The 27,904-nt window shown below is 44.8% G+C and overlaps 1 protein-coding gene across 5 annotated transcripts in view; it reads left to right on the top strand.

Annotated features, from left to right (window-relative positions):
* The first annotated feature begins 1,219 nt into the window (after window positions 1-1,219).
* Window positions 1,220-27,904, top strand: part of EIF4ENIF1 (eukaryotic translation initiation factor 4E nuclear import factor 1) — a 57,206-nt gene continuing 30,521 nt past the window's right edge. Inside the window, exons 1-12 of one of the 5 annotated variants that reach the window (XM_073582792.1) lie at window positions 1,220-1,483; window positions 2,639-2,757; window positions 5,361-5,434; window positions 5,578-5,705; window positions 7,266-7,558; window positions 7,691-7,892; window positions 8,047-8,213; window positions 10,080-10,215; window positions 21,597-21,773; window positions 25,916-26,148; window positions 26,591-26,662; window positions 26,750-26,921. In XM_073582792.1, coding sequence (XP_073438893.1) covers window positions 2,668-2,757; window positions 5,361-5,434; window positions 5,578-5,705; window positions 7,266-7,558; window positions 7,691-7,892; window positions 8,047-8,213; window positions 10,080-10,215; window positions 21,597-21,773; window positions 25,916-26,148; window positions 26,591-26,662; window positions 26,750-26,921 — 1,744 coding nt within the window. In that variant the 5' untranslated portion in view covers window positions 1,220-1,483; window positions 2,639-2,667. Of the gene's footprint in view, window positions 1,484-1,528; window positions 1,665-2,638; window positions 2,758-5,360; window positions 5,435-5,577; window positions 5,706-7,265; window positions 7,559-7,690; window positions 7,893-8,046; window positions 8,214-10,079; window positions 10,216-21,596; window positions 21,774-25,915; window positions 26,149-26,590; window positions 26,663-26,749; window positions 26,922-27,904 lie in introns of those variants that run through there. The other 4 variants (XM_073582794.1, XM_073582793.1, XM_073582796.1 and 1 more) reach the window with 4 other exon arrangements.

Here is a 27,904-nt window from a genome sequence, read left to right as displayed (position 1 = left end):
CACTGACACAGGATGGACATTTGGGACCACCGCCGGAGGGATGACGATCAGCTCTAGCCACTCTACAGAGTGATGAGCCACTGACACAGGATGGACATACATGTGTGACCACTGCTGGAGCGATGATGATCAGCTCTAGCCACTCTACAGAGTGATGAGCCACTGACACAGGATGGACATTTGGGACCACCGCCGGAGGGATGACGATCAGCTCTAGCCACTCTACAGAGTGATGAGCCACTGACACAGGATGGACATTTGGGACCACCGCCGGAGGGATGACGATCAGCTCTAGCCACTCTACAGAGTGATGAGCCACTGACACAGGCTGAAGTTTAGGCCTCTTTCACACGTCCGTATATTTCCGATACCGGAAAAACCAGTACCGGAGATATCCGTGTAACATGTGCGGCACACGTGTGGCAACTGTGTGCCGCATCAGTACCACATGGACGGCCACCGGGGAAGAAACGCTACTGTAAGCTGCTGTTTTTAGGCTTATTCATGGCCCCTTACCAGCCTGAGAATAGCAGCCCGCACCTGTGAGTTTTCTGGGTTGGTTCAAAAACATAGGGGAAACCCACGTGGGGTTTTTCATTCATTCTCCTCTGCTCGCGCTGACCGCCGGCAGAGCAGGGGAGAATGACAGCCGCGTTCAGCACCTGCCGCTGGTGAACAGCGCTTACAGTAGCGCTTCTACCCTGGCGGCCGTCCGTGCTCATAGAGGACAGCAATGTGTGTTCTCCGTGTGCGGAATGTTTTGCAGTCCGTGATGACGGCAAAAAACGGACATGTCAGCCTGTTTTGCACACATACACACGGTCCGTGGAAACACACTGATACATTCATTTGAATGGGTCTACGTGAGTACGTGTCTCCGGTACATGTGAAACCTGTCACCAACACGTACCGGAGACAAGGATGTGTGATAGGGGCCTTATAGCCGAGATCACGTTCCCAGCAGGGTTAACCATTTGTGGCCAATGACAACAATGACCAGGTCACCCGCCCGCAAATAGCCCAGTGATCACACTACTTTCGAGCTGCCAGCACAGACCCGCAGGGGGCGCTAAGCAGTAAGCCCCTGTCACAGCTTGGCCCACCCACGCTTGGCTCACACGCGCCCCATGCTCCTCTTTATTATCACCCAGCCGCTGCCGCCCGGGGCGGACACAGAGGCGGGGCTTTCCGGTCACTATATAGCGCACACGCCGGCTGTGCCCTCACTTTCACCTATCGTCCGCATCACGTGATCAGCTCTTTGCCACTAGTTAAGGGGTTAATCATTCGGTTAGCACGCCCCGTGACGTTATCTAGTGACGTTGCACGTTCGGGGTCCTCGCGACGTAGGCGGCTTTCGGTGCCTGAGTTGACCGGTAGCTGAATTTTTGCAGGCCGGCGTGACGTGAGACAAGAAGACAAAGGAGGCCCCAAAGCTCCCAGTAGAGAGTAGACCGGCGGAAGGAGGGGAGCCGCGGGGCCGGTACGTGCTGTGTGCGTGCCCTGCGTGCTGTGCGTAAGCGGCGTGTGTACGCGGCGGGGGGTATTAGAGGGAGGGGGACCGGGATTAAGTGGGGGTGTACTCAGGTGAGGTGGGCAGGACACGCAGCAGGTGCCCGACTCTGCTCCCTGGCAGACGGTAGTGCTCGGGACGTGCTCGCCAGGTGAGGGGCTCCTGTTCCTGCCGGGTCTGGGACCCCCACACCAGCAGCGCAGCCGTCATAGCCCTATGTAGTGCTGAGGAGACCTGGCCTCTGGTTCCCTTCAGTTTGGGCTATTGTCTGCAGTTATCAGCCTATCTAGTGTGACTGGGACCTGGCTTGTCTGCTCGCTGTTGAGACACAGACTGCAGGTGCTTGTCTGCCCACAGCAAGACGTGGCTCTGTCACCTGTGTGCACCAGCAGGCTCTGGATTCCTCTGTAGTGGCATTGGTTGTAGGAAATGAAAGCTGACTGCGAGTTCCCAGCTTCAGAAAACCCCTATACTCCGTCTGTGGATTGTTCTCTAAAAACAAGCTGCATTACTTGTCACTCCCTGTGGATTGGGGGTGATACGAGGTGTTGGACCCCACCAGTCAGATATTGAGTGTATTCTAGGAATAGGCTATAGTGACTGTGTGCGTTACTCATTCACTGTCTTGCTATTGTCAGTGCTGATATCACATCAGTAGCGCTGCCACCAATCAGTGAGGTCAGTGGCTCTGAGTAATCTGTGGTCACCTGTAGAGCTGGGCTCCCTGATTGGATGCAAGGAGGGTGAGTAAAGAACTGTCTTTATTAAGCTGGGGGACAAGGATTTTCTGAAACTGGAAGCCCCGTTAAATGGGTTTTCCTATGACCAATCTTTAGAGTAGATCACCAATATCTGGTGGGGATGCCAGGTGTCATACTCCCATTCAGCTGTTCTAAGCTTCAGATGTAAACCGTTCAGGGGCTACCAGAGAAGGGGCTTCATCAGCTGTTAGTGGAACTGCAGATCAGGGACTTCTTTAAGAGTCCAGCTGTAAAAGTAAGGCGGATAGTGGTTTCAGGATTATCACATATTGCTGTTTAATAGCTGTATAGTAAGCTAACTTTATCTTTTCACATGTTGGCTGTTTTTTTTTTCATGAATAATGTATTTGTACTGTTTCTTCAGGTGTTCATTGGCTTTTTGGGCTTATCGGGATGGATCATAAAGAAGATTCGGACAGTAGAGATCTTTTTACGGACTTCAGGAAGGCTCCCCGATTCAAGTCTCATCACAGATACTCAAAGGTATCATGGCTGTATTGATATGTTACAGCGCTAAGAAATGTATTTTAAGGACTTGTATTGCTAGCGATATCCCTTACCTAGGTTGTCAGTTACTGATCAGTTGGAATCCATCTCCTATGTCCCCTCAAGATCCCTCTCCCAGTAACGCCTAGATAACACTAGCAGTTCTGCTCTGTAAAACCACACTTTCGTTTCTTCTGAAAACGCCCCATTTGTTTAACATTGCCTTAATAAGAGTTGTTTGCATGAACCTGGGATTGTCCTGATTTGCTGAGACCTAAATGTAGTTTTGGAGTGCTGGCTGCTTTATCTTCTAGGATTTTCAAGTGTACTGTTGGGCTCATTCACATGACAGTATCCATAAAAAAATGATCACATTCAGACCAATGTTGTTCAGTTGGGTAGTGCAGATCACATTTTCTCTCTACTAACTGCATCTATGTGTAGAAAAAAAAATCTCCTTTCATTCGTTTAACATTTTGTATATCAGAGTAGACTCACTCATTGTAGTCTATGGGTGTTCAAAAAAGGTGGTTGCCATACAGGGTCACAGGTATTTCAACAGTTATTTTACAGATTATTGCAAATCTGTAACTTAAAAAAAAAAAAAAAAAAAAAAAAAAAGTCTAGTAAATTAACTGCTGCTGTAAATAAAACAGATAACTTACTGACTGCGCACGAATAAATGAGTAAAAAATAGTCAGAGTTTTCGGAATAGTTTCTTATATGTTAGCATGAACCTTTCCTTGGTGTTGTGCAAAAGATTTGCACGACTTGTCCAACAGCAAAATCAGAAGTCCATGGTCACTGACCAGAGTTTGGCAAACCTCCGAGTACTTGCCAGCATCCACAGAATGTTTTCTGATTAGAAGGCATGGTGCAGAGGTCTCATTGGGATGTAATTGATGCATAATGCACCAGGCAAACTAATCAGAAGTTGCACCATGGATGTAGATGGTAGAGCCTTTGCAGGGCTCTGGTAGCTGCTGAACCAGCATTTGAATCTTTTTGATCCACTCTAATTACTTTTGCTCTCAAAAATGGCTTTGTATGGCTGTTTCATATGGTAACAAATTTTTGTTGGATGTTTCTTTCAGTGTCAAAAATGCCATTGTCTTAGTGATGCTATTCAAGTTAAAGGGGTTGTCCAGCTTTCCTATGTTGATGACATATGAAAACAATAGTTGTCATCAATATCGTCTGTGGGGGTCCAATACACCATGAAGTTTTGAGTGCTAGCCAGAGCATTACTTTTAGTGTATATGGGAAATTACCAAGAACTGCAGCTCAACTCCTATTCAGTAGAGTTCTATGCAATGGCCTCTAAATATTGTATCGTAGGAACTGCGCTATTCTATCTCCATTGACTGTTTACATCTACCCCCAGTGCCGGAACTAGAAGTGGCTGCGTTTGTGCTTGACGCTCTTTAAATAAAGTAAAAGCTGGGTGGACCCTTTGGCATGGTTTAAACCCGGTCTTGTTTAGGGGCTAATGCTTAATCTCACAGCATTTCATAAACCTAGCTGGCCAGTCTTTGGTTTAAAGCAAACCTGCCAGCTCTTAAGGCCCTGTCACACTAAGCGATCTCGGTAGCGAGATCGCTGCTTGAGTCACAACTTTTGTGACGTAACAGCGATCTCACCAGCGAGATCGCTGTGTGTGACAGCGATCAGCGAGCGGCCCCCCTGCCGGGATCGCTGGAAGAAACCTCTGGACATTTCTTTGGTCGCTGGTCTCCCGCTGGCCAGCACGCATCGCTGTGTGTGACAGGCGGGAGACCAGCGATCAGGTGTTTAAAAAAAAAAAAAAAAATAGTTGTTCTCACCTTCCGACGTCCCGTTCAGCCATCCTGCCTCTCTCCACGCTCCGGTCCCAGTGATCCTTTGCACGAATGACCGCGAGACTTTATCCCTCGAGACCGTGACATCTCGCGGTCATTCTCGCAAAGGATCACTGGGACCAGAGCGTGGAGAGAGGCCGGAAGACTGCGCGGGACATCGGAAGGTGAGAATAACAACAATATTTTTTATTTTGATTCTATTTTTTACATGGATGGCCAGCGATGCCGGGCGCTCGGCATCGCTATGTGATCGCTGGTGAAGCTGTCTGTGTGACAGCTCACCAGCGATCACATAGCGACTTACTAGCGATCCTGACACCTTGATATCGGTGTCGGGATCGCTGGTAAGTCGCTTAGTGTGACGGGGCCTTTATCTTAACTGTGTACCCCACTTCAGAATTGTTACATTAGGGGGATTTTTTTTTTTTTTTTTTTTTTTTTTAAATTGTAGATGAGCATTGTGTAGTTTCTCGTAAAAACATGAATATACTGACAAATGTGCGTTATCCTCCTTTCAAATGAGTTGGTCTGACAAAAGGGCACACTCCCTGCCCCCTACAGCTGGTGTAACGCTCAGTGCGTTCATGGCAGAACACAGAATTATAAGTAATGATGTTTCAGTATTATGTAAAACTCGATTCATTAAAAAGCACAGCGGGCTGTTACTTTTCAACTACACTTGAAATTACTGTAAATGTTGCGTTATGTATTGATTTACTCTTTTTAAGCCGAGACACCACATTTTCTGTTCTACTTCAACAGGAAGACCTTCTAGATATTAAGGAGCGTCCACACTCAAAACAGAGGCCGTCCTGCTTGTCAGATAAATATGACAGGTATGTATAATGATGCCTTTAGATAAAGATTTTATTTTTTTTGAGCAGGGGTTTGGACCAGATGGCCCAGGAGGTCCCTTTCAACTCTACCATTCTATGATTCTTCCTGTCTTGGTAACGTTTTTTTGTTCGTCTGTATATAGTGATGGCGTTTGGGATCCTGAGAAGTGGCATGCATCTCTCTACCCAAATTCTGGTCGCAGTTCTCCCATTGACTCTTTAAGAAGAGAATCTGACACAGAGAGAACTTCTCTTAAGCGCAGGATAGCAGGTAAAATGTTTAACTTTCTGCACAAGCTTTAAGGCTGTGTTCCCATGTTGCGTTTTTCGGGGTCAAACCGCATCAAAAACACTTAAAAGAAGCATCCCATTCATTTTAATGCACTTTGGCCTTTTTGTGCCAATAGATGCGTTTGTTACCGCTAAGGAAATGCTTAGCGACTCAGCATGTTCATTAATTTCCGCTTAGGATTGCGTTTTTGGCTATTTCCTATAGTCCAGAAGACGTGCGAAAAAAACCCCCGTATCAAACGCGTGGTTTTTGTGCGGTAAAAACACGCGTTTTCTGGGAAGGAGACCCGTTTCCTGAGCATTTAAAAAAAAAACGCTAACTTGGGCACACAGCCTGAATGTTTCGATTTCCTGTTTGTACTTTTGAATCCCCACAATCAATGTTCTCCCATCTGGACAGCTGGATCAGGAGTTGACCAGGGTCATGATAAATGCAGGGACAAGAGACTTCCTGTCTTTGCATAGAGCGGAGAAAAGCATATAATTAACTGGGTAGAAGGGTGAAATGAGCAACTGTAAGTACACAGTGCTATATAATATGCTGACTGCTATAGTAAGAGGATGAACACTTTGATGGGAGTGCTTGCTTGCTTAAACATCGCAATCGCATTCTACAGTGCTTTAGACATTGTCATTGCTGTCCTGAGTGGGGCTCACAACCTAAATTCCTTATGAGTATGTGTTTGGTGTGTGGGAGGTACCAGGAGGAAACCCACAAAAACAAAGGGACAATATGGAAACTCCTTATAGATGTTATCCTTGGTGGGATTTGAATCCAGGCCCCCCCCCCCCCCCCAAAAGCTCCAATGCAAACTCTCTAGTTCCTCCCCTGCAACCTCCACATAGAAGTTAGAATCTTATCAGTGATATCTCAGTAATCATCTATTATCACTGAATACAGATTTTACCCCTGATCTGAGACTTTTGAGAATGAATCAGCCCTAATAGAGGCTGAAGTGGATTACTCTATGCGTACTATTGATTTATGAAATACTAGTTTAAACAATGGCTACACTTGCTTTGTGGCTAAGATGTATACATTTCAAGCTCTGGTTTGGTAAAAAAAAGCTCAAAATGTGCACAGTTTACACGTGCTGCTTATGCCCATATTCACACGCACATATTTTTATGCATTCATCCTTACTGAGGAGACCAAAAATATTCCTGAACCAGGTGCCAGTTAACATCAGAGTTTATATAAATTTTATTGTGACAGTGTACATTGGTAACATGAACCTTTAGCATCCTCTGGAGTTGCAGGAGGCTGTCCAAAATGGGAGAGGATGGTAACAATGTAATCTCTTCTGTCACTTGCTTCCCCTCCCACCCTTCTTACAGACTTGGCACTGTAAAGTATTCAAAGCAGGACACCTGTGTCAAATTTGCTGTGCCCTGAAATTTGCAGGATCCTGGTCAATATTCTGATGTGTAATAATGGCAAACTTTCTCAGCTTTGATCCGTTAAAATAACTTATTTTGAAACTCTCCTGTGCTCATGGCAATGATCACTGTATGTATTTCTAATTTTGTTTCTTTTTAGACCCCAGAGAGCGTGTTAAGGAAGACGACCTTGATGTAGTTCTCAGTCCACAAAGGAGAAGTTTCGGGGGAGGTTGTCATGTGACAGCTGCTGTGGGCTCACGTCGGGCGGGGAGCCCACTAGATAATAAGGAAAATGAGAGCCTCCGTCTCGCTGGTGGTCGACGAATTGGTAGTGGCAGAATAATCACTGGTAGAGTATTTGAACGTGACCTGCGTGGTGGCGAAAAAGATGGTAGAGAAACTCGTGATGGAAGAGAACGAGAAAAGGAGTACAAGGATAAACGATTCAGGGTTAGATTAATTTGGTCATTTTTAGTTCTGTATTCTGACTGATTCAGCTGTCTTATTGATTTGTGGCTGTATGTAGATTTAAACTTTTTTTTTTTTTTTTTTTTTTTTTTTTTTTTTTTTTTTTCCCAACAGAGGGATTATGGTGACAGCAAGAGAGTGTTTGGTGAACGCAGGAGAAATGACTCGTACACAGAAGAGGAGCCTGAGTGGTTTTCTGGTGGACCCACAAGCCAATCAGAGACAATAGAACTTACAGGATTTGATGACAAAATCTTAGAGGAGGATCACAAGGGAAGAAAGAGAACTCGAAAACGAGTATCTTCGGTGAAGGAAGGCAAGTCAAGGAATATTGCTATGGTCTTCATTTTACAATTTGGGTCCTTTAATTAAAAAAAAAAAAAAAAAAAAAATTGTTAAAGAACATTAATGTGTGTGCAATTGTGTAAACTGACAAGCAGTATTAACAGGCTTTTATATTCAATTTCCAGGGTTTGAATGCAATGGAGGAGTTCTGGAGGAAGAAGGACCTCTTCCACCGGCATCTACAGCTGACCAGGAAGTGCCTCAAGAGGCCTTTCTGGCAGAACCAGCACCTGGAGAATTTGACTTCAATGAATTTTTTAACCTGGACAAGAGTGTGCCTGGCTTGGCTTCGGTGAGTCTCATAGAATAGACTGCACATGGCTTCCATGGATGCCTGGAATCAAAGGGAATGTGTCATCTGCTTTAGAAAATGACTTATTGTGTTTAAACTTTTAAATTAAAGCTTCCATATCACTATTTAAAAAAAAAAAAAAAAAAAAAAATCATTCCTATTGTCTAGCCGTTTTTACTTGGGCCACTGAACCACGTAATAGACGGACACATGGCTCCGCAGACCAGGGCATACCTAGTAAATTCTCCCATAAAAGTAAATGAACAGCTGTAGTTCACAGGTCCATGACTGCAATAACGCATGTCTAGGAATGATCTGGCAAGATGTATAAAAAATTCTAATCTGAATCTTAAAATGGATTAGAGTATCATATTACTTTTTTATTACTAATATGAGAATGATACATTCCCTTTTTAAGGCTTCTTTTTGTGTGGGTGTGAAGAGTATATTTGGTAGCAGGATAATATTCACTACCCTTGCATGTGAGTTTGGGCATATTTGCAAGACAATATTGCTCATCAGTTTGTTAAATTGACAGCACATTAAGTCATACAATGTAATGGAACTAGATTTTTTTTTTTTTCTATGGATGTGTCAGTTCAGTTAAACTTTACACGTCCAATTCTAATGTTTTGCTGATTTTCCATACAGTGAAATGAGGCTCTGTTAAAAATGGAGGGCAATGGAAGCCCCATCCTTGCTCACACTAGTGTATAAATCAGACGAGTACAATGTGAGCAAAAAGCAATAATGCTGTCGGACCAATGTTATTTAATGAGGCGGTGCAGATCTGCTTTTTTCTATTTCCCCCCCCCCCCCCCCCCCCCAACCTGTATTTGACAGGAGAAACACAGCATGCTTCAATTTCATTCAGAAATCTGGTGGGTGTCAGGAAAAAAAATCTGTCATGGACCATTAGTATAGCCTCTGATTTTTACAGATATATTGCAATTCTGTATTATGGGGGTAAACTGTTAATAGTCCTGTAAAAGATTAATAGCTGCTGAGGCATAAAATATTAAAAGTAAAACAAACTTATTGTATATGGACATCACACAGATGACAAGTGAGAAATTGTTGCACTTTTATGCAGGAGAATGTGACTTTTTTTTTATTATACATTACTGTGAGCGAACCCTAACAGATGTTTTTACGTCTGCAAAATTTGACTGACATCTGAATGTGTCCGAAAAGGTGCTTTCACTTGGTGGTTGCTTGTGGTGGGTAATCACGTGTGCACAAAGATGGTGTGGGTTTAATGTTGGATATTTTTGGCTTTAAACCTGGCTTGATATCTCACCCCCCCTATATTCAATGTTCCCAAAAATATAGGACGTTCTAATTCAGCTTTGCCTTTATATCCAGAAAAGTTAGGTTTCTGATGCTGTCCCTGCTTCATAGTATGCTTATTGTTTTAGTACAGTTGTCATAGTGTGGCTTAGTACATGGCTTTATATTGTTTCACTTGATTTTATGCTCTTCCATACAGATGTGTTTTGTAAAATGTGACTTGTACTTTGGCTCTGCTGGTAATTTTACGCCATATTGCTTTTTATGGCTTCTTCTAAAACTGCTGGTCCTGAAGATCTTGAATTGTGATAAAAATAATTCAAATAAGATGTGTGATCAAAGTATCTTTGATCTGTGGTTTGCAAGATTTGTACAATTTTCCTGTGAAGTGTGATTTTTGTGGGTTGGGAATTAAACTACTGCAAAATAAAGGACTTCGTGCTCAGAGCAGATATTGAGTAGCTCCAGAACTTTCCCATCGCCTACAAGTAAGTGCAACTCCATGGCAGCTCAAGATCTCCGTCTCCCAACTGGCTCTATGGAACTTGAGATTGATTGGCATCTTTCTTTCTACAGATGATTGAGGATGTGTTAGGGGAGGGTTCAGTGTCTGCTAGCAGATTCAGCAGATGGTTCTCCAATCACAGTCACTCTGGAAGTCGATCCAGCAGTCTGAGGTCCACACCCCATGAGGAGTTAGAAAGTCTAGCAGGTAAAAAACAAAAACAAATCAAAATGTGCTGTGTACCACAAAATAACTGTTTGTCTTTTTTGTATGTTAAGTAGACTTAATTTAATGTTTTGAGAGGTTAAGCTGGTATTCTGATGAGGCCTTAAGAATGCTAAACATGAAAGGTGTAAGCCCCACAATGGGACCCCCTCCCCCACTGGGTATAATGCATACTATGTTTCTGTTGTGCCTTTTGGAGTATAAACACAGTGAGTTGTTTGACATTGGGCTACATTCCCACAATGAGAATTTCCTAAAGTTAATTGATCTTGTAGATTTTCTGCATCCGCTGTATTAAAATTGGGTTACTTGCATTTTTTTTTTTTTTTTTTCCCTATGCATGGTTTTTGTCTCTTTGGTATGGTTTTTTTTTTTTTTAAGACGTCCTGGTATTGGCTTTGATGGGCATGTGCAAATTAAATGTGTCAGCGTATATACTCGTGTATAAGTCGCCCCTAATTTTGCCACAAAACTGGGAAAACTTATTGACTCGTGTATAGGCCTAGGTTGGAAAATGCAGCAGCTACTGGTAAATTTCAAGAATAAAAATAGATACCAATAAAAGTAAAATTAATTGAGACATCAGTAGGTTAAATGTTTTTGAATATCCATATTGAACCCGGAACCCCATATAATGCTCCATATAGTTAATGATAGGTCCCATAAGATGCTCCATACAAAATACATTCCATATAATGCTGCATGAAGGTTAAAAATGGCCCCTTAGGATTCTCTTTAGAATATGCACCATATGCTGCTCCATAAGATGCTACATAGATTATGCCCCATATAATGCTCCATAAAGGTTATGCTCCATAGATTATGCCCCAATAAGATGCTATATAGATTATGCCCTCATATGCTGCCCCATAGACTATGCTGCTGCAAAAAAATGCCATCCTCTCCTGCTCAAGACCCGCCACCTGAGATATTCACCTGTCCGGGGTCCATCGCTGCTCACCGCTGTCTGCCGCTTCCTGTGTCAGTGACTGTTCAGCCAGCAGAGGTCGCAGCGCGCACTAACCACGTCACCACGCCCTCTGCTGCCTAAACATCACTGACAGGATGCAGCGGTAAGCAGCAATGGACCCCGGACAGGTGAATATCGCTATACTTACCCCCTCCTGGTGCAGTCTCTGCAGCCCCGCTTCTCCACGGTCTCCCCTCCTGCCTTCAGCGGTCACGTGATACCGCTCATTACACATGAATATGTGCATATTCATAAGTTTAATGAGCAGTACCACGTGACCGCTGAAGGCAGGAAAGGAGACCGTGGAGAAGCAAATGGGGGCTGTTGTGAATTCATTTTCTGGGCTCCCTCTGGTTACTGGAGGTAGTGGAGCTGGTCAGATTGACAGGCTTGCCACCCGAAGATTGGAGATCTGGGGTTTCTGACTAGTGTATTTAAGACAGCTGACTTCCTTTAATCCCTGCTAGTGATTTTCTTCCTGTGCCTTCTGAGGTCTGTCTCCTACTCTGTTCCTGCATGGTTCAGCTAAGTGGTTCATTTGCTAATCTTTTTGCATTTGATCTGGTTTTGTCTCTCTGCTTTGTGCGGGTCAGCTTGCTCCTGCTGGGGCTGTGCTGGATCACTGCCCATATGTTACTGCTTGTCAGTTTGTTCTGTCACCTGTTATATTGGTCTCTTTTTGCTTTACTTTCAGTATATACCAGAGTGCTGATATAGTGGGGGCGAAGTCGTGACTTCAGTGTTTTTTGTGCGTCAGACGTGTTGAATTTTTCAGGGTTTCTGCGTGATTGCAGAGCGTGTCTTTCCTTTCCTGTTTAGTCAGTTTGGGCCCCATTTGCTCAGTCTATTTTTCTGCCTGCGTATGTTTTCATATTGTCTCACTGACAATGTGTTTGGGGGCTGTCTATTCCTTTGGGGTCTGCTCCGGGGCAGTTTAGATTTCACCTTTCTTGCTTTAGGCTGAGTTACTTCTCCGGCTGTGCCGAGGCATCTAGGGCATCGTAGGAACGCTCCACGGCTACTGCTAGTTGTGTGGATAGGATCAGGGGTCTGCAATCTGCTTAGTTACCAACCTCTCTGGTTTTCTGGTGGCTTAGCCTGGTCCTCCTATCCTTCTTGGTGACCCATTCATAACAGGGTGCTGCAGAAACCGCGCCAGGGGGGGTAAGTATGATCTGACACCCCTGCTCCCCCGCCGACCCCAGGTATATGACTCCTATATAAGCCGAGAGGGGGGGACTCTCAGCCCAAAAAAAATGGGCTGAAAATCTCAGCTTATCCACGAGTATATACGGTAATATATTTTACATGGTCCTGACCCTCTGCTACTAATGAACCAAGCTGTTGCAATACTACGATTTTTACTCCATCTTGTTTGACCAATAGTGTGGCAATTATATCTGAAACTGTTTAATTCACGCGGATGTTTGTCCCAAGGGGATTTTTCTTTCAGGTTTGTAGTGTCCAACGACTGCTGCCTTAGGGCACAGAAATATAAAAAACTGCCACTGCCTGTCTGAGCGTTGCAGTCCACTTTTATACAGCCATATGACTTCGCCCACAGTGTACATTACAGGGTGTATCTATTCCTAATGTTTTCCTTCCCCATCCCACTTGCGGAAGCACTGACTATGTAGCATGCCCATTTACTTGGTCTAAAATTACTTGAGAAATTGCGCTACAGACTGTAGATTCCGTTTACTTCCTGTTTGGGCATCAACTACTGTAGATTTTAATTTATATTATCAAAAGGAAGATCGGGTTTGGGGAAAGGTGAAATGTTTCATTCACACTAGCTAAATGTCTGAACCCACTGCTTATTTTTCCTTCTCATTGGGGGATGCAGGACCATAGGTTTATGCTGCTGCCACTAGGAGGCTGACACTAAGTGAATAGAAAAAGTTAGCGCCTCTTCCTCTGCAGTATACACCTACCACTGGCTCATGCCGAACCAGTTGATGCTTAGTGTCTGTAGGAGGCACATGGGTCTGGTCTTCAGACCACTATTTATTTATTTTATGCCAATCTTTTTAATGGATTACAGGGTGTGACAGATCCCTTCAGGGTTTCAATCTCCCCAAACCAACAGGTGGGAACGTGGAGTGTCACCTCCACGTACCCCCTACCGCACCGTTGAAAGCCATGTCTGAGCTGATTTTAGGGGCGAAGGATCCCTTCAGGGTACTGATTTCTGCATACCAACAACAAACGGGAACATGGAGTGTCTCCTTCTGCAGCCTGACTTGCAGCCGGACAATAGCCCTGTCCCATCCTGGTGGAATATGTAAAGGAAATTGTTCAGCTCTCTATTATGTCCTGGTTCCTTGGCTGGTCATTGGCGCACGGAGCCACCCTGGTCCCGGTGGTAAGGAAATCCAATGTGCAAGGAGAGTTGTATCCAGTGACCATAGGAAATAAGATTCTTAAAACTTGACATTTATTAAGCCATTATATTAAAGCAAAGATGTATGGGGGAAAAAAACAAAAAAAACAATCCCAGTGCATGGAAGGCATCTGTGCGGCACCCACTTCATCACCACTGATGGAACAGCAGTGATGGAAGGAGGCGGACGGTGCTTTTCCACCGCAAGCTGAAGATATGGATGAACTCTTTATGCATCAAATGGCCAAGTTCTCCAAAAAATATGACATGGTTGTTATGGGAGATTTCAACTATCCAGACACTTTCTGGGAATCTCTCTCAGGCAAAACTAACAGGTCAAGGAAATTCTTATCCTCTCTTGCTGACAACTTTATCTTCTAAAAGGTAGGGGAGAAAACAAGGGGAACTGCTACCTTGGATCTAATCCTTATAAACAGGGAGGAAATGGTTGAGGTAAAAATGGCTGGGACCCTAGGAGGTAGCGACCATGCTAGTTTAGAATTTTGGATAACTAGATGAGGAAGACCTGTGAAGACTCAGATTTCAAGGTTAGATTTCAGAAAGGCAGATTTTAAGGGATTCAGAAGGAGAATTGGAGGGATCCAATGGCTGGATATCCTTAAAGACAAATGTCCAGGAAGGATGGGAAATCTTGAAAAATGATATTCTCAAAGCACAATTGTTAACCATTCTGAAAAGAGCGAAGAATAGGAAGCATTTAAGGAAACCAGGATGGATGAACACAGAACTTAAGCACATGCTAAAAAGGAAGAAAAAAATGTTTATAAAATGGAAAGAGGGAGGCATATCTAAGAATATGATGCTGTCTGCAGAACCTGCAGGGCACAAATCAGATTATCTAAAGCTGACAATGAATTGAGGCTTGCAAGAGATGTCAAAAGCAATTAAGGATTTTGGGGATATGTCAAAAGTAAAAGAAAAGTCAAAGATGCTATAGGATTTTTACAGGATGAAAATGATGAAATGGTAAGACAGGATGTTGAGAAGGCCGAACTTTTAAATTCCTATTTTGCATCTGTTTTCTCTCAAAGGAAATGTAACCTCAACTGTTCTTCACTGTCCTATTAAGGGAATAGAAGAATCCAGGATTTCTATAAACAGAAAGATGGTGAGGAAACACTTAGCTAACCTAAATGAATTCAAGTCTCCAGGTCCAGATGAATTACACCCCAGAGTACTGAAGGAGATAGCAGAAATTTTTGAACCCCCTTCTCCATAATCTTTGAAAATTCTTGGAGAACAGGAGAAGTCCCAGAAGACTGGAGAAGAGCAAATGTTGTTCCTATCTTAAAAAAGGGGAAGACGGTGGACCCAGGTAACTATAGGCCGGTGAGTCTGACTTCTATACCAGGAAAGTTCTTTGAACAAATTATTAAACAACATGTATGTCAGTACCTGGATAAGAATGAAGTGATTAAACAGTCATCATGGGTTTGTAACTAATAAGTCATGTCAGACTAACTTAATTTCCTTCTATGATGGAATCACTGATTGGGTGGATCAAGGAAATGCTGTAGATATAGTATATCTTGACTTCAGCAAAGCATTTGACAAAGTATCTCATACAATCCTTATTGAAAAAATGACTAAGTATGGAATGGACAAGGCAACTGTTAGGTGGATTCATAACTGGCTTAGTGATCGGACCCAAAGAGTGGTCGTAAATGGCTGCACATCCAGTTGGAAGAATGTCTCAAGTGGGGTACCACAGGGCTCTGTCCTGGGCCCTGTATTGTTCAACATCTTTATCAATGATTTAGATGAAGGAATTTAGGGTAAACTGATTAAATATGCTGATGACACAAAGCTAGGAGGGATAGCTAATACTAGAGGAGAGAGTATTCAAAAAGATATAAATAAACTGGAGCAGTGGGCAGCAACTAACAGAATGGTTTTTAACAGGGAGAAATGCAAGGTACTACATCTGGGCAATAAAAATGAAAAAAGCATATACAGAATGGGAGGAATAGGGCTAAGCAACAGCACATGTGAAAAAGACTTGGGTATACTAATAGATCACAGACTGAATATGAGTCAACAGTGTGATACAGCAGCAAAAAAGCAAATGCAATTCTAGGATGTATTAACAGAAGCATACAGTCTAGATCACGTGAAGTCATTATTTCCCTGTACTCCTCTTTGGTCAGACCTAATCTGGAATATTGTGTCCAGTTTTGGGCACCACATTTTAAAAGACATCAACAAACTGGAGCAAGTTCAGAAAAGAGCGACCAGAATGGTGACTGGTCTGCAAACCCTGTCTTATGAGGAAAGGTTGCAGGATTTGGGAATGTTTAGTTTGCAAAAGAGAAGACTGAGAGGAGACTTAATAGCTGTCTACAAATATCTCAAGGGCTGTCACATTGTAGAAGGATCATTTTTTTTATTCTCATTTGCACAAGGAAAGACTAGAAGCAATGGGAGGAGACACAGATTAGATATTAGAAAAACTTTTTGAGAGTGTGATCAATGAGTGGAACAGGCTGCCACGAGAAGTGGTGAATTCTCCTTCAATAGAAATCTTCAAACAGAGGCTGGACAGACATCTGACTGGGATGATTTAGCGAATCCTGCTTTGAGCAGGGGGTTGGACCAGATGGCCCAGGAGGTCCCTTCCAACTCTACGATTCTATGATTCCCTGACAAAGGGATGGTGGATGGAGGGTTGTTCCTGCACCATCCATGCTGCAGCACCTGACCTGCAGGCAGAGCAGTCAAGCTCTGCATTTCTTCTCCATGTTAGATGAGGTGGCCTCTTTGGATCACAGCGGGCCAGTTGAGCCTATGGGACGAAGAAATTCGCCTCAGGAGGTGCCAAAAAGAGCAAGAAACCCCGCGGACCCAGTTTGTCTGAGCTGATAGTACTAAGTGCCCGGGTCAGGTTCGGCAGGAGGGAGCTCCTGAGCGCGCATTGTTTTCGGTGCTGCATCCAGTTTTTCTTCATTCTTGCTGGCATCACACAGGCGGCCCCGCCCACTCAACGCTTATCTCAAGGGGCAAGGCCACCTTAAGAGATTACTGGCGGTCATTTTTTAACACCGGCTGCCTTCCTAATTGTTACTTCCTGGGGCTGCATTCTGTTCTCTGTTCAATCAGAACGGCATACCAACGTTCACGTATTCTGACTGAGCAATTGCTCAAGGACCACAGAACACCGGGGGGACCGGGACCTGGTACGATTTAAGCTACACACAGGGATAATTACCTGTTTGTTGTGCTGTGCGCCATAGGCATTGTTTGCCATGGGCCTCATGTGTGCAATGTGCACCCGATGTCATGTGTGTATGGTCCCAGGATCCATTGACAAATGCATAGGAGGATCTACACTGCCTCCCCGCCTTTACAAGAGTAAGGCTGATGTCTCTAGAATGGAGCTTTTAGGGCAGCAGGGTGAGATCATGTATTTGTCATAAGCTCCGCACCCGGCCGCGCCTCTTCCAGTCAGCTCCTCCTCATGACTCTGCATGCGACCAGCATACCCTATATTTAGCGTTGGGTACGCTGGCCGTGCGCTGGTATGTTTTTGCCTGCGCCCAGCGCACAAAAATGCAACAAGATGCGTTTGGAGCATGTCAGCGCAGCGGCAAAAACATGCCAGCGTACCCAACACTAAATATAGGGTACGCCAGTCGCATGCAGCGTCATGTGCCCATAGGAGCTGACTGGAGGAGGCACAGCCGAGGGCGGAGCTTAGCGGCGGCCCTGCGCTAAGCCTCATAATGCAAGTCTGAAAGTAGCCTTAGGCATCCAAAAAGACTAACAAGGCACATACAGAATACGCCATTCTGCAGCCTGTGATCCCGAATGCGCTCAGATGTCCTCCGCCACTACTGAACCCAGTGTACCCAGGACCCCCCCGAGTGGGCTTCGTCACTGTCACAATCCATGGCTTCACAAGCTAAAGTGATTGAGCCCCTACAAGATCCCTCCATGGGTAGGGGCATTCAGCTGCCTGTATAGAGGGTTCTTCTACCTCGGGAACCGTCAGCCCTCAGCCCATTTCTTCATGGGCATCTAGGAAAAGGACCCATAGCATGTCTCCCGGGCCATCTTGCGCCTCAGCATCTGTGTTCCGTTTCCTGCTTCCCCTCCCCTTACCAGGGGTTCGTAGCAACCAGAACTCTGGGTATGAGTCTGATGGTTCTCTCATCCTGGACTCGCCTGGAGTATCAGGTGATGGTGGATACTCTCACTGACGTCGTCAACCAGACTTTGAAGGTGGACAAGGATCCTATCCCTGCATCGGATTGATCACGGTGTCCTTCAAGAGGACCAAACGTCCTCATTGTTTGCCATCCACCCTGACTTTCAGCAAATGCTGTATTTTGGCGGCATAGGGAGCAGCCAGACAAATGCTTCACAAGTCAAAAGCCCCTTGAGGCATGTTCTGGCCAATCAGATTTCCCTAGCAGACTCTTTGGTGCATGCCTTCCTGGATATGGCTAACTGTACTGCACTTGCAGCCTCTATCACCGTCAGATGGTCACTGTGGCTCAGGGAATGGTGTGCGGACTCTGCGTCCTACAGTCCCTAACCTGTCCGCCTTTTCAGAGTGGTCTTCTATTCGGGGAAAAAGCTGGATCAGCTTATAGCCGACTTTGTTCTTTTTGACGAATGGACCAGGGAGCTGGTATCCTCCGGATACAAAATAAATTCTCTTTCCCCCCCCCCCCCCCCCCCCTGCACGGCTTTACCCACCAGACTCTCCACCGCCCCCAGAGTGTTCTTAAAAGGTCACAGCAGCTGTCCTGTCCATTCTGCACTCTCGGGGGCATGGTCGTTTTACCTTATTTAGAAGACCTTCTAATCAGGGGCCTGTCTTTCCAAGCCTGCGCAGAGTGCGTTCTTATCACTTTGGACACAATTTTTCATCTAGGCTGACTCAAAAATTTAGCCAAATCTTTCCCCGGGTCCAGCTCAGCAAAGCAAACTTCCTTTTTAGGAATGACCCTGGACACCTGTGTATGGGGTTTTTTTTTGTTTGTTTTTTTTCCCTCCCCCGGGACAAGGTTTTAGCTCTACGACAGGAAGCCCAGGTACCTTGTCCCCATATCATCATTCCAGCCGATTCGGCACAGGAGTCCTTGACAAGATGTCGCCAGTGATGGAAGCTGTTCCTTTTGGCCAGCTACAACTGTCCCTTGCCGCATGCGTTTCTGGCACCCTAGGACAGGAACCTGTTCTCACTCAACCAGCTGTGCAGCTTTCCTCCCTGGGTCAAGCAGCCACCCAAAGGAAATCCTTTCTTCGGCTCATTGGCTGATCTCCAACGCCAGTCTTCTTGGCTGGGGAGCTCTTTCGTCATCCCACTGGCCAGGGGCGCTGGTCACCTTGCAAGTTGCACCTTCTGATCAACATTCGGGCGATTCGTCTGTCCTGGCGGTTCCATCACCTCCTGACGGGTCGCCCCATTCGAATACAATCGGACAATGCCACAGTTGCACATCAGTCTCCCAGGGGGCACCTGCGGCAGGACAGCAGTGCACGAAGGGGAACACATCTCCCTGAGCTGAGAGGAACCATTATGTTATATCAGCAGTTCACTTTCTGGGTGTGGAAAACTGGACGGCAGACTTCCTCAGCTGTCAGGTCTCCCCTCGGGAGTGGTCTCTTTATGCGGAGGTCTCTGGACGTGGATCTCATGGCATCAAGATTGAATGCTAAGGTGCTCAAGTTCATAGCCTGGATCCAGAAGCCATTGGGGCAGATGCACAGGTCCTTCTGTGGCATCTGTTTCAGCTTCTGTACATGTTTCCCCCACACCGTTACTCCCGAGGCTCTTCAGGAAGGCCAGGGCGGAAAGAATTCCAGTGATCCTAGTTGCCCCAGACTGGCCGCGCCGGGCATGGCACGCAGAGCTGGTGCTGCTAGTAGTCAAAGTTCCCCGCGACTATCGGATTGGCCAGACTGGCTCTCCCAGATCATTATTTTCCACCAGGACTCGGGTACCCTGTGTTTTAACAGCCTACCCATTGGATCCTGGGCCTTAACCCAATCTGGGTTCTCCCTGGAGGTGGTTTCCACCATGATTAACGCTCGTAAGCCAGTATTGGTGCACATCGATCACCATACCTCGAAAACCTTTTTCGCATAGTGCAGGGACCTCGGCCGTACTCTCGTCTTCTCCATTCCCACCAGCTTAGAGTTCTTTCAGATTGGCTTGGAATGAGGCCTAGCGCTTGGCTTTTTCAAGCCCAGGTCTCTACTTTATCTGCTTTGTACCAGTGCAGGATCTCTTCCAAGCTAGAGCTGAGGACGGTCAGTCAAGGGGGTCCCCCATGTGATACACTTATGGATCACCGTTGTATGCCTGGAACCTTTTCTTGGTCCTTGGTGTTCTACAAGAGGCTCCCTTCGAGCCGCTGCAGGACCTTTTTTCTCTGACCCACGTTCCACGGAAAGTGGCCTTTCTTGTTGCGGTGGGTTTCAGAGCTAGCCACCCTGTCCTGTCGAGCTCCTTCCTGGTTTTTCCACTGGAATAAAGTGGTTCTTTGGCCGTCTGTCCTTCTTGCCCAAGATGGTTCCCTCCTTTCTCCTTAACGAGGTCATTGTCCTGCCCTTGTTTTGCCTGGTACCAGTACTCCGTGGTCAGCAGGCTCCTCACACTCCGTATCTGGAGAGAGCTGTCAGATGGTATGTCGCACAGACTATTGTCTTTCCGTAAGACAGACGCCGCCTTCATTCTTCCTGAGGATCACAGGAAGGGACTCGCAGCTTCAAAGCCCTCTAGCTAGGTGGATATGCTCGGCTGTTCAAGGCTTACCACCTCAGGGGCCAGCTGATCCCTGAGGGGATTAAGGCACACTCCACTTGGTCGGTGGATGCTTCTTGGGCCATTCGGCACCAGGCGTCAGCGGAACAGGTTTGCAAGGCTGCGACTACGTCCAGTCTGCATACACTCTCAAAGCGCTACAACTTTCACTCAGGCTCCTTGGATGCGGGTCTGAGTAGTCGGGTTGTGCAGACTGTGTTGAAGCAACTCTAGACACTGGGTACGTGGGGTTGTTCTATTCTGCCGTTTCCCACCCAGGGACTGTTTTTAGGACGCCCCATGGTCCTGTGTCGTTCCCCCCCCCCCCCCCCCCCCCCCCCCCATGAGTGGATTGGAGAAAATTAAATTTACGGTGAGTACACAAATCCCTGTTTTTGGGCCTTCCAACTGTTTTGAGACCATGTCAGGATATAAGGATGGGGGTAGAGAGAACTCGGTGACCTAATCCTTTAATGTGGTTTGAACAGAATTATGCGGCAGTGGCACACTAAGATAATACAGAAACGGTGTGAATGGGGTAATCTGGGAGGAGGGGGTTGGATAATGCCAGAAGTGCTAGTACACCTGCTTATTTTTCTGGGTAATCAAGGCTTAGGAAATTAATTTGCATTTTTATAGTGGCCTTTGATCTTCAGATTACTTTCAACAAAACTTTGGGACAACCTCTTTCCCTCTTCTAAATTTCATGAACAACAATTTCCACACAAAAAATAAATTCAAGACCTTTTGTGTTTGGTGTTTTTTTTTTTTTTTTTTTTTTTTTTTTTTTTTTTTTTTTTTTTTTTTTTTTTTTAGAACTACATTAGATCTTCCATTTTCCAAAATGTAACAAAAGAAATACAATAATACTCAAGACACTATCCATATAATGTAATTTGAAAGTTGCATGTTTCTTACGTGAACACGTAAGTCACGGTTGTTGTCAAACTTTTAAAATCGCAAATACTGGTTAGTATTTTATAGTCAAAAAAGCACATGTGCAACCTCTATCATTTAGATGCATCATAAAAGCGCAGAATACATCATCTGTTCTTACTATCCAACAATTTTTCTTAATTTTTGTTAGTGCTTTTTTTTTTTTTTTTTTTTTTTTTAAAGCACTGATATATCTCAAGTCTGTGTATTGCAGTAATTCCTTGAATATGTGGTAGCCTTCTGAAATATTCCAGAATTGCAATGATGGACATGAAAAGATGATCCATTATCTCTGTCTGCAGGCTTAGAACAAGTTCTTCCCAGTCGTGGGCAGAACTCTGAAAACTATTTTGCTCCCATTCATTTTGAAGATGCTGCTGACAAAGTTGATATCTTGGAAATGTTGCAGAAAGCCAAAGTTGACTTGAAACCATTGTTGTCAAGCCTGACTGCTAACAAGGAGAAATTACGGGAGAGCAGTAAGTTATTCAGCTTATACTTTGTGCCTTTTCATCTTATGAAAACAATATGAATTGTGCAATTTACCTACTACACAGATGGTGCCCTGAGCTTGTATTTCACGTTTTAGAAGCAGATCTAGTCGTTTGATCACCTTTTCTTATTACTGGTTTCCAGAATAATACTGCCTAAGGCCTCATTCACACATCAGTATTTTTGATCAGTATTTGTATGCCAAAACCAGGAGTGTCTCCAAAACAAAGAACATGAGTTAGTCTTTCAATCATATAGTTTCTCGGTAAGTTCCATTCCTGGCTTAGGCATACAAACACTGATGCAAAATACTGACGTGTGAATGAGCCTTAAGACATGTCCACGATCTGAAGATTTGCAGAACAGATTTCACTGGAGGTTATTTGTTGACTTTTAACCCCTTCACCCTGAAGTCTGTTTACACCTTCTTGCAACGCTTTTTTTGTTTTTTCTTTATTCTGACCACTGTCACTTAAAAAATGAACCTTGTTCACAAGATCTTTTAGCCCTGCGTTTTGTTTCATTTTTCACAAGGGTAACGGGAGAAAATTAACCCCAAAAGCTCTAGTACAATTTCTCCTGAGTACACAGATATCCCATTTGTGGGGGAGACCACTGAGTGCAGGGCTCGGAAGGGAAGGCGCGCCTCTTGACTTTTTGAATGCAAAATTGGCTGGAATTAAGATTTGACACCATGTTGTGTTTGCAGAGCCCCTGATGTGCCTAAATAGTGGAAATACACGCACGCGCGTGACCCCTATCGTGGAAATTACACCCCTGAAGGAATTTATCTAGGGGCATCGTTTTATACTAATGACTAGAATGCATTTGTGTGTGAATTTATAATGTGGTGTTGTACGGTGTACATCAGACTATAAAAGTGTGTTGTGTCAACAGGGTAAACACTAACTTTATTAATGTGTGGACATGTAATGCGCTTTAAGGCTGTGTGCACACGATGCAGATTTGCAGCGTTTCCGCAGCGGATTTTACCACGCAGAAACGTTGCATATCCGCATTGTGATGTACAGTACTTGAATGAATGGGAAAAAAAAAACGCTGTGCAGACGCTGCGGATTTTTCCGCGCGGTTTTCCTGCGGTACAAAATCCGCAGCATGTTACTTCTTTTGTGCGGTTTTCTATCTCCCCTGTCACCAAATCCGCAGGGGGAAACCTGCAATGGAAAACCGCGTGAAAAATGGAAGAAATCCGCAGGAAAAATGCAGGTCATTTGACCTGCGGTTTTCTTCCATTCTGCACGGAAAAATCCGCAGGGCTCAAAACTGTCTGCACTCAGCCAAAAGTAATCTTTAATGCAGAAGCAAGGTTTCCCATGGCAGGTGTGTGGTTTTTTTTTTTTTTTTTTTTTTTTTTTTTTTTTTTTTTTCCCTTTTTCTTCTCTGTTTGGAAAAATGTTGACCAGGACATTATCGGTTCCAGATGTACTGGAACCCTTGCCTTCCTAATTTGAAAGATCTACCCACCCCTTCTCCCATCTACCAATTTTTAGTCAAAGACCCTACATCTGAGGTTCTTTCGCACAGTTTAGTTCCGTAACTGGTCCTCTTACAGGGCAGGTATTGTTGGAATTTTAGCCTCCCTTTGAAATGAACCAGAGATTCATCTGTAGCAGTTGGTCCCCAACCTTTCTGACCTAGAGAGCCACCTTCAGCTCTGAGAGGGTTGCGAGCCACCTCCAGCTTCCTGCCCCCTCTCAGTAGTGGCAACCAGAGCTCCCATTACAGGTATAATAACCAAAGCTCTTCCACAGAAATCTCCCAGAAGCTGTATAACAAGATCCAGTGGTCCCCACAATTCCTCCATTCAGTATTCTCCCAACAGTCACATCGAGCTTCAGGCACCTCCTCCGACAGGTAGTATCATCTGGTTTCCAGCATACCATACTTAGTGGTTTCGATTTGTTTTTTTTTAAGACCAGTATATGTGCATCCAGATCTGCTCTTCTTTGCAGGGCTACTCACAAAATTCACCATTTTGAGATGTTCTCTTCATACTTGTTAGCTAGACCTGGAGCTAATGCACCAAGCTGGCAGACAGTTGCGAGCCACAATTCATGGGACCGCGAACCGGTTGGGGACCACTGATCTGTAGCGTAGCGATGTCCCTCTGGAGTGTGTACGCCTCATCAAATTTTTTGCTGAATTGTTCAACCACTGGCTGAATTTTGTATAGACTATCAAAGTTTGGATCTTCTTGGGGCAGACACTGCATTAACACTATAATGCAAAAACGTTTGGATCGCTTCAAACGTCCTTGTCATGACAATACGGAATACCAGTGTACTGAAGAGAAGATCAGTACTCCATTATTGGCGAATATCTGGTTTTCTGACTGCCTTTATGAAGCACAGCTCCCTAAAATGTCATCTCTGCTGCAGTTACAGGAGTCCCATTTGGCATATGATGTAGGATTTTGGGTGAAAAATTGATGGGCCATAAGTTTATCTGAGTCACCACAATTTATTTCCTTGTTGAAAAATAATTTGAAGTCCATTTCAGTGAAGCCAGTGGTAAGCTGGATTCCTGAGCGGCTGATGAAATCTAGAATAACAGGCTGATATTTTTCAGAGTATGCTATCTATATGATGCTGGGGGTCTTTTCTCACTAGGAGAGGGATTAGAGTAATCTTCCTCACTGGCTGAATCCATGTCAGAGGCAAGGAAAGCGTATTCCTCCTCTGGTGAATAGCATCTTGACTAATTTTTTATTTTTTCATAACCCCGGGGGGTGTACTTGGTGCTCTTACATATGTAATAAAAAATGTATAACTTTACTAAAGAGAAATGGACGTCATCAACAATGCAACATACGCTGCACTAATGCGGTGCAAAACTACGTTTGTGTGTGCTGAAACAGGGATTGGCGACAGATCGTAGGGGGATTCCACTGGCCACCGATGAATCTTTATCCTAGGTAACGTGGGGTCTTGCATCCTCTCTGCATGCCACCTCTGAGGTGAGGATCATTATTTAGGTTAACCCATCTGGCACTGATTGGCTGAACAATCAGTGCCAAATGAGTTAATCAGGAGAGGTGACGTTGTGATCACCCCACCCATTGTGACGGCTGACACATTGCTGCCAATCACTTTCTGCAAATGCACTGCACGTCAATTTCTCAATGGAAAAACTTGCCACAATAGTCGACACAAAAGAAGGAAAACTCACTTTGTGCTGTTCAGCAAATGTTACTTTGGAACCATAGGTGTTTGCCACTCTCCTGGTAATAGAGATTCTCTAGTAAAAGTGACTTTTTGACAGTCAAAACACGTCCCTTTCCTTGTGTGTTGGTCGTACGCTTTTCACCCCTTTTTTCTCTGACAGCCATAGGCAAAGAGGTGTGTTCGGCTACACCTAAACCCATTAATATCCAAGCCACACACAGGGACAGTGCTGCTTGTGTTGGTCGTTGGTTACTCTGCATAAGCTCCACTTACAGGAGCATACGACAAGCTGTAATCTTGGACTATTGGTGAATTTAAGTCTATTGGCTATTAAAATTGTGAAAGTATATTGGGAATTTAGGTTCAGAAAACCTAAGTGGCAAAACTTAAAGTTTCTTGGACAATATCTTAAATTTCTGTAGACTTGATCAGCAGATCTTTGGAGCAGACACTAATGCCTTAAGGCCCCGTCTCGCATAGCGAGATTGCTAATGCGTCACTGATTTTGTGACGCAACAACTGTCGCCTGCGATCTCGCTAAATGTGATACATAGCGCAAACGCGCCCCCCCTGCTGGATATCGCTGATCGTGCCCGAATGTCCTGGGCCACTTTTTCATCGCCAGCGTCCTGCTGGCCAGCATGCATCGCTGTGTTTGACGCTGACAAGCGACCTCGTCGGCGACACAGAACTCAGGAACGCAGGCTGGAATCGTTCAGAATAGCTGCTGTGACAGCACACCAGCGATCCTTACCAGGTCGTATCGTTGTCGGGATCGATGGTGCGTCGTTGAAGAGATCTGCCTGTTTGACATCTTACTAGCGATCATTTAGCGACGCACCAGCGATCCCTACCAGGTCGTATCGTTGTCGGGATCGCTGGTGAAACTAGACCCTTAGTGTAAGTAAATGTTTCACAACAATAACCAATTCTTTTGGTTGCAGCACATTCTGGAGTTGCCTTATCAGTAGAAGAGGTGGAAGCTGGACTCAAGGGTTTGAAAGTTGAGCAAGAGGGGAAGGTTGCAACTCCTTTCATGGCGGAACAACTGGAAGAAGCTTTAACAGTAATGGCTGGACCAAGAAAGCCACAGAGAGATGGAGATATGTCCGCTTTTAACAAACTTGTAAGCAGTATGAAGGCAAGTGGAACGCTACCTAACCAACCCAAAGTCAATGTAAGTACAGTTTTAAAGGCCTGTTAAGCTTTTCCTCATAGTACAGAGTAACGTGATTAATACTTACATATGTTCAGTGGACAAGCTGTCACTGCTTGCGCAAGTGTCTGGCTAGTTGTGTTTTTGGTAGTGTATTAGTTGGATAGGGGTGTTTGTTTTTTTTAGTAGTGTAGATTGAGTCTTCCCTGTGCTTGGACTGCATTTGTACGTTGTAGTAAAGTTCTTAGTAGGTGCCAATGAGTTTTGAAATCTGAGTTTATTGAAATCTGTGCAGCTATTTTTCTGCTTAATATCCCACCTTGTGACATATCATGCCTGGTTGTGTTCACCTGATAAGGATGTCTCACTTGGGTTCTTACACAAATTGTTGTGTGGGTATGGTGTTGGTGTTTGTGTGGGTTTTTTTTTTCATAGCATTTGTTCAAATTTTCTGGTTCTGTAGAGGAATGCAGACAGCCATTTGATGTCCTCTGATGTCACCAGTCCTTCTCCCCTGCAGCGGAATATTTTGCAGGTAAGGGGTCATAATGACCAGGCAGGCCAGCTAAATGTTGGGGTTTAGCTTGTTCAAGTCTTAAGTTGTCAGCCTATTTGTCTTAAGCAGGAGCTTCTTGGGCCTCCCATTTCTGATCCGTCCTCCAATGTTCTCGGAGCCCTAGACCCTACAGCATCGCTTCTAAGGCAACGGACTCCATCTCCTCAAATACCACCAATGTTTCTTACACGTGCCTCCTCTGCAGAATATCTTCGAACTAGAATACCCTCTCCATTAGGTAACTGGCATTCTGCAGGATGTTATCTGAAAGAACTGGCCTTCACTTTTCTGTTATGGATGGATGATTTTTGATTGTTGTGTTTAAATTTTTTTTTTTTTTTTTCTCTTCTCACATAAGCAAAGTCTTTGATAAATGTATATATTATATACTAGCTGAAGAGCCCGGCGCTGCCCGGGCATAGTAACTAACTATGGTTAGTTATAACAAATTATAATATCTATATATAAGGAAGAGTGTAGAGTCCCGCCCACTCCACATGGCCACATTCACTGTAATATCCCACATCATCCCGTCAGCCAGAGCTACCGGACTACTACCTCAAATATCCCACATCCCATCAGCCAGAGCCACCGGACAACTACCACTAATATCCCACATCATCCCTTCACAGCCGCTGGACTACTACCTCTAATATCCCACATCATCCTGTCAGCCTGAGCTTAGTACCAGAGCGCTGAGTTTATTTGCCCTGACTTGCATAACAATGATCCCTTTAATAGAACCCTGGGGTCAGAATCAGAGCGCTGAGGGATTTGCCTTAACTTCCATACAGGAGATCCCTTAAGTAAGCCTGGGGTCCGTACCAGAGCATTTGAAGGCAATTGCCCTGACTTCCATAATGGGGATCCCTTTAAGAGAGGCCTGGGGTCGGAACCAAAGCACTGGATGGATTTGCCCTGACTTCCATACCAATGATCCCTTTTAAAGACCCTGGAGTCAGAACCACAGAGCTGAGTGGAACGGTCCTAACTTCTGTACTGGGGATCCCTTTAAGAGAGGCCTGGGGTCAAAACCAAAGTGCTGGATGGATTTGCTCTGACTTCCATACTAATGATCCCTTTAAGAGGGAAGATGTGACTATGAGATGGAAGATGTGTGATGGGTATATAGGCACGGGAGGGGGGGGGGGATTCATTTGTCATGTGCTCCTTTCTGGGGGACAGACTATGGCTGGAGCTTATGTTTCTGGGGATACTTGA

The sequence above is a fragment of the Dendrobates tinctorius genome, unplaced genomic scaffold (assembly GCF_039654945.1).
Source record: "Dendrobates tinctorius isolate UK_male_01 unplaced genomic scaffold, ASM3965494v1 ptg000073l, whole genome shotgun sequence".
Lineage (NCBI taxonomy): Eukaryota > Metazoa > Chordata > Amphibia > Anura > Dendrobatidae > Dendrobates > Dendrobates tinctorius.
Note: the sequence above shows the minus strand (reverse complement) of the source record. Positions and strands in the feature narration are given on the sequence as shown.